We start from the raw sequence: 12,202 nt of genomic DNA on the forward strand, positions 1-12,202 counted from the left end.
GCTTCAGTCACCCCTTGCATGGGAACAGGTAAAAGTGATGGAGTGTTATGTAAAACTACACACAAAAAAACCCACAATGTCAAATGTCACAGTACAAAAAGCCGGGGTGTGACGAGGGGGTGCAGGACCACCACCTGTCTTTATTTGCTCTGCCCTTTTCTTGGTTGCTGTTATAAACAAACAAACAGATTATTCAAGGGTCTCTTGTCATAGACTAAAAGCAATATAAGTGATAACTATTACCATTCTATGGAATATTCTTATATTTCACTTTTACTTGTTCCCATGTTCTAGTGGGTCCTGTTGTGGCTCTAATGTGAAAGAGGATATAATGTAATATAATATAATAAATTACTTACGAGTTTAATTTGTCAGCAACTTTCTGCCAGCCCTCTCTCCTTGCTTTTGCAGCCTTTGCAGTGTTCCCTTGCGTTTTAATTTAACTCTGAAACTCCTGAAATCCCTCAATCAAGAGTTCTTGCTCTGCTGCTGAAAAATACTGAGCGCGCTCCTTCGACATCTTCGCCGACCAATCAAAGGGTTGCCAATCAATGTTTCTACTATCAATGCGTAGCCCCTTTTAAGCCACCCAGTGATCTCAGATTACTTCATCCAGCTATACTAATCGTCAACAACAGGTGTGTTCGGAGAACCGGATTAGCGAGCTCAAAGTTGGCGCGATGATTTGATCTTGGATGTGTCATTTGATCTTGGATGTAGTAAGCGAAGTACGAAGAACAGGCCCCTGGTGTCACATTTTAATATTTGTGTACAGCACTTTGTGACTGACTGTCTGTGAAAAGCGCTTAATAAATAAAGTTTACTTACTTACATACTTACTTACTAAGTTTACTTACTTGCATATGTTTTGGTCCCTGAAATTTCATGAATGGAAAAAAAAGCCTAACAAAAACACCCTTTTAATCTATGGTTACATATTTTATAACCACTAGGGGGCAGCAGAAACATGCTATAAACAAAACACTGTTATATATATGTTTATCTTTATAATTAGGGTCATTAAAATCTAGTTTGTTTTTTTGTCTTGTTTTTGCCTGCTGAAAAAGGAAGCTTTCCAACAGAAACAACTCTTAACTTCCTAAACTATATTTTTTATGTAAAATGGTTAAAGAAATGACCTGTTGTTCAGTTAAGCTCGACTGTGGCTCACAGCCACTGACCAGAGAGATTCTGCAACAACAAACAAAACAGTGGAAATATGACCTTTACGGAAAAAAAAACCTTATAAACTTTTATTTGGGACAAAGTCTGCAAAATTTTCAAACTTTCTTTTTTGTTTTTTTGGCAGGGGACTCTAAACATGAGGTTTTTGTGTTCTACTGACCACTGGAATTAAAGTGCTTTAAGATAACTGTACATATAAGTACACAAATGGATTTCAAGTTTTCATCATCACCATATCAGTGCTTTGAAACGTGACTAGTGAGGAGCAGAAATGACTGGGAAACCAAGGGCCACTGCCCTGCTCATACAGTAGTGACTTGTCAATCACACAGTAGGCTCATCCCAAAGCGACCCTGTTTTATCATCTTTTTTGTCAATAATGTTGAGCATCATTAATCAAATTAACATCGTGTTGAATTCAGTAAGAATAACATTTAGCAAATGAGACAGTGTGGGCATTATATCGATACAGATTATGTATGCAGCTAGCTAAAGAAGCTTGCTAATTAGCTGATAACTTAGCACTCAACTTTGGGCTCTAAAAAACTAACATGATGTTGGTCAAAATACTAACACTGAAACTTTATAACTAGGAATCCAAAACCAATGAGTGATGTTACAGCGACTTCATCCATCTTTTGTATACAGGCAATGCCCACAATACACATTAAGTGTTATGAATTTTTGCTAACCTCTGTCAGCCGTTTTTTAGTCTCCCCAATGTCAGCTTTGGCTTTTCTTATGGCTTTCTCTGCTGAAGTCTGGGCATTCTTAGCATCCACCAAGGCCTGTTCTACTGTCTCTGCTGTCGTCTTCACCCCCTCAGCATGATGCCTTCACAAAAATGAAGCATTAATGACTGCAAGTAGCACAAATAATTCTATACCGATACATTATAATACAGTTTTAAATCTAATTACCTCGCCCTTTTGGCATCCAGCAGCAGTTGTTCGGCCTTGCGGACATCATTCTGCGTCTGCTGCAAGATGGCATCCACATTTGAAAGGCTGTGGACCCGCTCCTTGATTTCATCAGCGAGATGCTTGATCTGAATGGGTGAAGCAGGAATGGAGAGCTCCAACACACGGTTTGCCACTGCCTCAATACTGTCTGGGTCTGCGCCTTCCTCTGAGAGAGATTAATGAGACATATCAGGATTATTAGGAGGCTAGATTATCAGGTAACATAAATATTCAACACGGTTTTAATGAACAATAAATAAATCTTTTAAAGACTTACCCGTGAGAAAGTCCCTGATCTGTTTGATGAGGTCTCTCAGGTCATTGTTGGAACGCTCCACTTTGTTCTTGGTAGTGGCGGCTTTATCCAGAGCTGCCTTGGCTTTACCCTTAGCCTCCTCTGCCTGGGTTTTAGCCTCTGCCACCTGGGTAAAAGACACAAATGTTTAAAGCTGTGATAGGGAAATTTACAACAACTGCACTTATTACTGTGAGTGCGATCAAAATGTTTGGTTACTAGAGTAACCTCAATTCTCTGAAAATCAAGCGAGGTGTCTCACTATCGATATCACCTTCTGAAAGCTCCTCATGCTTCTGTCTGTTTCTCAACTCTACTGAGCTAACTGGTCAGACACAGAACTGACCCAAGCTCTTAATGTTGATATTTGGAGATAAAGATGCAAGGATTGTTACAGGGAAGGGTGGTTCAAAATTCCTCCACATTAATGTGTCACAGTGATAAAGCAATTGAACTACAAATACAGTCTATACTTAAAGATACTGCTAGAAGTAACTCGTTTTTTGTAGGAAACCAGAGTCCTGTGAAAACTCGTTTCACACACACACACACACACACACACACACACACACACACACACACACACCTCATCCATAGATCTGCATATACCTTGGTAAAGAGTCCCTCCACTTCCTTCATGGCTTTGTTCAGCTCCCTCTCTGCATGTCTGGCTCTCTCCAGGGCATTGTCAGCTACTGCCACAGCACCATTACAGTTCAGGCCTCCACAATGACGCTTCCCCTCATCATCACGGCAACCTGCACCACCACAGGGGCTTTCTGCACAGGGGGCATCACCTGGGGTGCCACAGACCTGTTGGTACGAATGCAAATGTAATTTCACTGATATGGATATTACAAGTGTATGTGCAGGACTCAGGTGCACATACACCCACAGTGGATTGAACCCCATTTTCAAATAAATATGATTAAATATGAACCTATATGAGTGCAGACAGCTAAACAAGAACAAGAAAGAATAAAACAAACCTTCTCGTTGAGCTTCTTCATTTCTAAGCCCTGTGTTTTGGTGTTGAGCTCTCCCAGAGCACGCTTGTTTGCAGCATTTTTACGGTTGAAGTCGTCTTTCTTTGCAGCAATGAGGCGTTCAGTGCGGCGGCGTGTGTCTGCAGACTGGCTAACTGTACTGGGCTTGGTGGTGGTTGATTCATTAGCCCGCCTCTCTGCATCACGAGACCTGTTGTAGGAGCCAAGGATGCTGTCATACGCCCCTTTAAGAAACATGTTAGAGAGGATGCTGATGTTATTTCTGATTGGAGTGAAAAATGGGAGGTAGATGAGGGAATTATGCAAAAAAAATATTCTTACATTTTATTAGACTGAAATTTAAATCAACACCGTTTTCTCACCTAAGAAGTTGGAGTTTTTAAGGATATCCAGCTGGTGGTGTAGCTGCTCTGAAGTGAGGTTAAGCTCTCTGGCCTCTCTTTCCAAAGCACTCAGCTCCTTGCTTGCCTCTGAGTTGCTGTCCTGCACGATGGTTAATTCTCCCTCAAGACTGTTTAAGGTATCAGTGGTCTCACCAATCTGTGCTCTGGTGAATAAGACAAACATCTGTAACTATTATCTACAGACAAATCTCAGTTTCTGAAAGTTCTTTTTTTCTTTCCTGGTTTGCTGCATCAGTTAGAAAAACAAGATTTCAAAATCAAATCAAAGATTTCAAATCAAATCAAAAAAATGTCACGGTCCTGGGTCTTCAACTCAGTTTTTGAGTTTGTTCTAGACTCTTACTCATTCCTTTGGATTTATGAAATGTTTACACTCAATGTTTACACTCTAGTTCAAGGTTCTTGTTTTGTTATGTTAGTTCCCTTTCGTGTCCAGTCTGTTCCTAGTCTCGTCTCTGTTTCTTGTCATCAGCGTCTGCTGTTGTAGTCTGTTTAGTCTCCATGCTTTGTTATCCTTTCTGTCTCCCCGCTCATGTCCCCGTGTCTGTCTGGTTTCTCTGTGTTCTATCTGGTTTCACTGTCTAATCAATCTAGAACATCTGTAGTCCTGTCCCTGTATTTATCCCTTCCTGTTCCCATAATCTTCTGTGTTTCATCGTTTTCATCGTTTCCCCAGTCAGTCATAAATCCATGTTTGTTTATCCCCAGTCCCTGCGTCACATTTTGCCAGCAATAAAACTGTGCTTTTGAGTTTAACATCCGTCTGCTGAGTCCTGCATTCTGGGTCCACTCCCAGCCAACCACGCGCCTGCTTCACATGAGACAAACAAATGAGTAGGATGTATACTTCTCTCAATACACTTCAATAAACCAGAGCAAGTTCAATAGAGTATATTATCATTATCTGGATTCACTTACTCTAACACTGGGGACCAGATGAACAGTCAGATGAAGCTGGTTATTAATTTGCTAAATTAACCCCATTTACCCTAGATTTCCCCATAAACGGTTGGTGTTGCCAGCATCTAACCAAGGGGTGTTTTACAGCATATCTTTTCTTTCACAGAAAATGATCCCTGCCAAGACCATAACTTACAAAAAACGCTGTTGTAAAAAGGACAAGAGATGATCTTGAAATGGGAAACTGACTCCGGACCCAAATTGGAAAAAAAAAGTATAACGAGAATTTAAACCTGTACAGTGTGCCTTAGACATTCTGCAGTACAGTTTAAAGGCGTGCATCATCTTCATGGGTCTAAGGACAAGTTATCAAAAATTCATATAGAACTGGATCCTAAATATGACTGCAGAGGGGTCCCAGCCACACTAATGCACACGCTTTGGTTATCTCCATAGCTACATAGATTGTGGAACTAAATTTTTTAGACTTCTTCTAAAATAGACAGTGTATCGCTGTTCAAGGCGTCCCATGATTGCCATCGCTTCTCTGCTAGCCAGAAGCCTCATTCTTCCAAGATAATAGGATTATCTGCCCCCAACATTTGTCTATTGGGTGAGAGAGGCTGTGTGTTATAGTCATTTAAAAAAGACCACCAGAGATCTTTTGGGACATATGTTGTATTGCTATTTGATGTGGTAAAAGATATGATAAAAATTCCTTGATCAAATAGCTTTTTTTCAACTGCTGGTCCTGCATGTGAGAGCAGATGTTCCTAATATGGTCATCTCAGGCACACAACTCTATCTTGTGAGAACAGAGGCTCCGCCCACCACCTTGCCAAACCTTCTGTTTACAGGTTGCTACCAGTCAGAATAATAATAAGGTGAAAGGAGCCAGAAATACTTAACTAAGACACAGGGTGGACTAAGGCACTCTGCACTGTGTGTCATGCAAAGCTATGAAAGTGGAGTCAAAGAATAAAAATATGGAGCTGGAACTGAGCATGATAAGGAAGATAAGGGTTTATGCTGAAACTATTAGCTAAGTTAAGCGATAAAATAACTGCAGATGAATCCGACAGCTTTACCTAAGATCTTCAATAAGCTCCATTAGGGTAGTGACAGCTGTAGCAGTGGCATTGCGTGCAGTGACAATGTCCTGAGCTTGTGCCAGTTTGTCCTCCAGGTCTTTAAAGGCTTTCTCATAGGGTCCAATAAGCCCAGTGGTCTGAATCCCATGGGCACGCTCTGCAAGACCCTTTGTGCGTGCTGCCAAGTCCTGGTAATAACAACAAAGAGAAAAGAAAGATTGGGGTTGACATCTAATCAATCAATGATTCAAGGATTAGATCTATCCTCCCCTGCATTAAAGCTGAACCTGCACAATGCGATCCCAGTCCCCAAAACACTGGTGACAGGGCTGGCAGTTGGGGAACTGGCCAGAAAAGCCTCTGGCACACTGGTCACAGCGGACACCCGACACTCCCTGCTGACAAACACAGTGGCCTGTCACTCGGTTGCACTGAGAGGTCTCAATCCCACGCCAGTCACAGTCACATGCTATAGGGGAGAAAATGAGAGGATAGTTAGTAGAGAACAACTGGAGCTAGTCTAGCAGCACCATATTAGCTTCTGTCAGTTGTCACCTGATGCTGGCTGAACACCGCTCTTATTTTCTTTCTCTACTTTCTTAAAGACAGAAGAAGCTTTCTCTTGGCAGCCCTTCCAAACAAGCCATACTTAATCAGTCTTTTTCCAGTTCTACTGTCATGAACCTTAACGTTTAAAACACTAAGTCAGACTTGTAGAGTCTAAGACAAAGCTCTTGGGTTTTTTGTAATCTGTCTGAGAATTGTACAGTTTGACCTTGGGCTGCATTTGTTGGGTTGCCCACTTCTGAGAAGAATGATAGCTTTCTTGACTGTTTTCTACTTGTGAACAAATTTCTCTCTGTAGGATGATGAACTTCAAATTTTTTTAAAATGGTGTTATAACCCTTCCCTGGTTGATGGGCGTGAAAAATTACTTCTCACAGATTAGTGATGATGTCATTCCTCCTTGTGGTAGCACACAGCTGGATGCTCCAGACCAACAAACTCCCAAAACATACATAACCGATACATAAAAATCTTTCAGCTGAATTTGAATTTGGAGAAGGTGCACTTTATTTTATACATAACTGCATATTAGCTTAAAACAACGCAAATGTACTCATGTACAATATTGCATATAGCCCCTCAAAATTTCCACAATAACACAACTCTTACTGCCAAAATCCAGCCACACACCGAAGCCAAGCTTAGTCACAAATCTCTACTATCACATTTTCATTATAATGTCAGTGTTTGTAATATTGCTTTATGGTACAAAATTGTTATAAAAAGTTCAAGATTGATCTCTGTAGGCTACAAATCACAAGGATGCAACTGAGTAACCCCTGTCAAGTGTACAGCAGTGCCTAGAGGATACAACAATACTTAAGAGGGTCTCTAAATCATAACGTTTACATTCTCAGACAGTGTTCTGTGTTAAGTTCTTGCTGCTGTTTTCCAAGTGTGCATTTGGAAGAGCGTAGAGGTCCCAAAACAAAGCTAGTGTGCCAAATGAAAATAGTACAGGTGGATAAAGCAGTCCTCTTCTGCTGATACTGATGACTGACTAACCTGACTGACTGTTGTCCTGTTATGGACTACATTCATTTTAAAACTCATTGTAACCAACAGCACTGGTGTGTGTATGTGTTTATCATTCTGTAAGCATAAAGCATGAGCAGCGAGAGTTCATCTCTTTAAATCATTTGGTCTCTTTAACACCGTTTTGTTCTTGTGTCTCACACCTCTGCACTGTGTCCTGGGGTTTCCCCAGAAGTTCTCCTGACAGTCTGTGCACGTCTTCCCTCCAAAGCCATCACGGCACTGACACTGACCAGAGAACTGCACAACAAAAAGAAATATGTCACACTAGCTCTGTATAGTGAATGCATTCCCACTTTAAACACAAAGTGTTCCCTACCTCATTACACCCAGAGGTAACAGAGTTGTTAGGATCACAGCTGCATGGTTCACAGCCCCTCCCACTGGCCAGGTTCCAGTGGTTGGGGGCACAGTGGTCGCACGCCAGACCTACGACATTTTGCAGACACTGGCACTGGCCTGTGGCCCGCTGGCACACGCAGTCCTCGCGCTCAATACACTGGCTGCGTTCAGTACCCAGGAAGTTACATGTGCACTCTGAAGGGGAAGAAAGGCTAAATAAGCTCACAGACAGACCTTCTTTTTTTTTCTGAAGCATCGCTAATGTGCAACACAGAGCTTTTTCTTTTCACAGTGAAAGTGATTCTCACTCCTGCAGTTTCGTCGGGAAGCATCCCCGAAAAAGCCGCTCTTGCAGATGCCACAGTTGGGACCTTCAGTGTTGTAAAGGCACTTGTTACACTGTCCGGTCTGACTGTCACAGGCATTCACGTCTGACATGTCTATGTTGTTGTTACACTGGCACGGCTGGCAGCGCCCTCCTGCCTGGGAGGGGTTACCGTAATAACCCGGGGCACATTCCTCACATCGGGCACCTAGGTTGGGATAAAGAAGAAGAAATTGCCATTATTTATGGCCAGAGTAGAGAGGAAGAAGAAGATATGATGGCAAAAATAGTTTGAAATTTTCTATTTTGTGCCATGATTTTAGGATAAATGATCTAAGAAGAAGCAGGAAAGTATGAAGTTCCAGTGTTAGAATCAGTAGATAATCTTGGTTTAAAAAGTTATACGGCCACTTATCATAAACAGATTCTCAAGTCCTTTCTACTAAACGAAACCTGTTAGTCTAACACTTGGCTCAACCCATTTTTAAAGCAAGGAAATGATTACATAAATCTAATATTTTACTTATGCAGTCTGTTATGTATCAGCTCTGTTACGTGCCATCACTCAAAAGGGTTTTGTTAACCAGTTTGATTAGTGAAGCATCTTTGTCCCCATATTCTTCTCCAGGACATTTTGTGGCATCATACTACACCTGCGATCTGATTTTCTGTGTGCTGTGTATCTAGTTTTGCTTCCCCTTGTCTCGTTAGGTCTCATTTGTCCCAGCTGTGTTCCCACTGGTTCCTCCATCCTCTCGTTGTCCTGCTGGTTTATTTAAGCCCTGTGTTTGTCTCTGTCCGTTAGTTTCCCAGTTTCTTAGTGTTTTGGTTTGAGTTCATATTTATAGTTCCTTGCTTTCAGTTTTGTTTTCTATATTTGTGAAGAATTATTTTCAGCAATAAAGCTGCCATTTTCAGTTAAATTCCCATATTTGAGTCCTGTGTTTGGGTCCTCATCCTGCCTGCCACAGCCGTAGCCATGACAGGAAATCTTGTCAAGGTGGAAAAAATCATAAAGAAAGAAGAATACATGAAGAACCTCAAGCAGTCTGCAGGTAAACCGGGTCTTGGTCGTCGCTTTGTCTTCCAACACCACAAAGACCCAAAACATACATCACTCCTGGTGTAGAACTGCCTCCAGACATCCAAGGTGAACATTAACGACGGGCCTGCACAAAGCTCTGACTGTAAATCCCATTGAAAATCTGTGAGACCATCGAGACTGAAGACCAAGGTCCGTGCCAGAGGACCACTGTATGCAGAAGCTTCAGAGACTCACCAAAGAAGAATGGGGCTGGTGACGTTTGTTAAACTTGCTGAAAACTACAACAAACTCCAGGCTGTTCAGCAAGAAAGGAAACAAAATCAACTATTAACATCACGGGGCGCTGATAACCTTGACCCTGGTAGTTTTTTTTTTTATTGTTTTGTCTCTGTGCAAACTAAGCATCTAAAATAAAACTAGGATGTTTGGAAATTCCTTTCTCTGTTTTAACAGAACACTGTAAAAATTAAATTCCTCAGTGTTTTCATAGATCATTAGCTGTCCCTTAAAGTTAGAAATCAAAGCCGAAATACTCGGCATACCTGAGCCAAGTGGGAACTGGAGCACAGAAGAAACTTAGAGAAAGAAAGAATGAGAATGTGGGGAGAGGTAAAGTCAGGCTGCGCTGGCAGCACAGACACTCGAGTACAGAGAGGATTAGACGACAGCAAAGTTGGATGGAAGACAAGAATGAAGGAGAGAGGGGGTCAAAGGGAAGAAAAAACAGTGTGGGGCAGAAAGTGGGAGCTGTGGATATAAAGAAATAATCTGCATTTTTAGGGCCTGCAGTGCTCCATTATGCTTTATCTATGGAGTAAATAATATACAAATAAATGTGTTTATCTTGATTGTATGGCCATATTGCCACAATTGCTAACAATTCTCAACATCATTAATTCACAGAAACAGATGAAACCTGCTCAAAACACAAAACTGACCCAGACTCATGCCCACATTATGCTTCCTTTGCACTTTAAAAGGTATATTTTTGTAAGAACTGCTCAAAAAACACTGAATCTGGGTCAGGCCCTTGTATTAGGAGCATTTTTACAGATGTGGTTCAAATGCTATTTCTACACTTCTAATGCTGTTTAAACTTCTAATTTCAGGCTCACAAAAATCACAGACAGTCACAGGAAAGGATTTGGCATTCTTTGAGCCAGGTCTCACTCAGGAGTGCACTGTGGCACAGCACCACTGATGGGAGGGGTGCTGAAGCCATGCATGGGTAAGAATGGTGGAGCGGAAAGTGAGGGTTGGTGGACAGGGAGGAGGAGGGGAAGGGAGCGGGGTCAACCATCATTACTCACGATTAAAAATGTTCGCCCCGGAGCGTTTAACAATCCCTGTGCCAGTAATACAGGGGAGGGAGGAAACGATAAAGGTTACCATTCACCAGAAGCCGCTGACAAAGAATCATCCTTACCTCGTTTCAGTTACAGCTTCTGCCCTGTCTTAACTTGTGTTATCACTGTAGCTTGTAGACTTTAAGCACTGTTTCAGATTAATATTAATCATTGAGGTCATTCATAATGTAAGATATGCTACAAAATCCAAAATCAGCTACAAAAACAATGCTGATGAAGCAAAAGTAAGTGACATAAAATACTAATACTTCGTGGTCATCTTTACGTGATGCAAACAGAAGTTAAGAGTACACTGAGTCAGGTTTACCTGTGTATCCTTGGTTGCAGTTGCAGATGATTTGTCTGTTATGACTGTCCTGATAACAAGACACAGCAAAGTGGCGTCCGCTGTTGGGACCATCTGGGCAGGGGCACGGACGACACTGACTGCCGGATGCTGTGCCCAAAATTGGATTGCCATAGTAACCATTGGCACACCTAAAGAAATGATAAGCTGGGTGACTCAGGTGAACAGGTGTGCTTCTGTTACAGTGGTGGATGTTGAATTTAAATGTGGCCAAAGTTTCAAATAATGAATATGTAGCACGTGTACAACAGCCTCTGCGAGCTACAAGCTCCAAATGTTCACTTTCTTCAGGGGTTTCTTTTTGTGCAATGCTGATATTGTTAACTTAGCACGTATTTCCTGGTACAGTCATCACTGGCTGTGTTGATGAGGAGGTGTTGCTAAAACGCACTGCAAATGTAAACAGTCAGTTTCGAACTGACTGAGATGTCCGGTGAGTATTTGAATGCCAGCTACAATAAGGAGTGTTCAAAGTCACGTCAGTGCCTCCTTTATTACATCCTTCAGCAGAGGATACATTAGCCCATCTTTTATGAAAAGAGAGGAAATTCATTAGTTAACCAGTGTTAACAAAATATATAAATGTTACGTTCTAGATAATACTATCCATTAGACCATCCATTTTCTTCCACTTATCCAACTCAGGGTCACGATTGGCCTGGAGAATATCCCAAATGTTGCTGAAAGAGAAGCAGGATACATCCTGGACAGGCTGTCAATCTGTCACATGGCGAATGCAGAGATACAGACATCCACCCTCGCATTTACAACTACAGCCAAGGTAAAATCACCAGTTAATCTAGTGTGTTTCCTTAACATGTGTGAGGAGACTGGAGTACCCACACGGACACAGGGAGAACACACAAGTCCACAAGAAAGGTGGCTTGAACCCAGGATTATTGATTGGTTGATTGACTGATAATAATTTACCGGTATTCATCCCGAGGGAAATTGGGTTAAGGCTGCCAGCCTTGCCAGCGCCATCTTACCCTTCTGACCGATTGCAGTGAGGCACCGGTGCTAACCACTGTGAAACAACACAGTTTTACTCAAAGCCACTGTTTGCAGCAGTGCCTTACAAAGTACGTCATCAAAGTGCTTTTTTGCTCTGATGTGTGAACCGTTTCTTTCTTTTGTGTCTGAAGCTGTTTGCAGTGTTTCCTTTCATATTCTCTAGCTTCTTGCGTGGCCAGATGCCACTTTACATAATTTCCCCTAGGGATCAATATTAAGTATAGATAAGTATTCTGATTCAGATTCTGATTTAAATTTAATCTGTATATCTTTGTATTTAAACCTAACCCTAAATGTTTAAGGCATCATTGGTGACA

General features: G+C 41.6%; 1 protein-coding gene across 3 annotated transcripts in view; it reads right to left on the reverse strand.

Moving 5' to 3' along the window:
• The window catches only part of lamb2 (laminin, beta 2 (laminin S)), a 48,695-nt gene that overhangs the window by 4,018 nt on the left and 32,475 nt on the right, over positions 1-12,202 (reverse strand). For 2 of the 3 annotated variants that reach the window (XM_005477947.4, XM_025901911.1), the window contains exons 22-34: positions 10,833-11,002; positions 10,469-10,504; positions 8,097-8,321; positions 7,766-7,983; positions 7,590-7,686; positions 6,132-6,313; positions 5,842-6,032; positions 3,812-3,996; positions 3,432-3,673; positions 3,052-3,255; positions 2,425-2,569; positions 2,106-2,313; positions 1,878-2,019 (exon numbers count right to left, since the gene is read on the reverse strand). In XM_005477947.4, coding sequence (XP_005478004.1) covers positions 1,878-2,019; positions 2,106-2,313; positions 2,425-2,569; positions 3,052-3,255; positions 3,432-3,673; positions 3,812-3,996; positions 5,842-6,032; positions 6,132-6,313; positions 7,590-7,686; positions 7,766-7,983; positions 8,097-8,321; positions 10,469-10,504; positions 10,833-11,002 — 2,245 coding nt within the window. The remainder of the gene's footprint in view (positions 1-1,877; positions 2,020-2,105; positions 2,314-2,424; positions 2,570-3,051; positions 3,256-3,431; positions 3,674-3,811; positions 3,997-5,841; positions 6,033-6,131; positions 6,314-7,589; positions 7,687-7,765; positions 7,984-8,096; positions 8,322-10,468; positions 10,505-10,832; positions 11,003-12,202) is intronic. The other variant, XM_005477948.4, reaches the window with a different exon arrangement.

Source organism: Oreochromis niloticus, linkage group LG20 (genome assembly GCF_001858045.2).
Source record: "Oreochromis niloticus isolate F11D_XX linkage group LG20, O_niloticus_UMD_NMBU, whole genome shotgun sequence".
NCBI lineage: Eukaryota > Metazoa > Chordata > Actinopteri > Cichliformes > Cichlidae > Oreochromis > Oreochromis niloticus.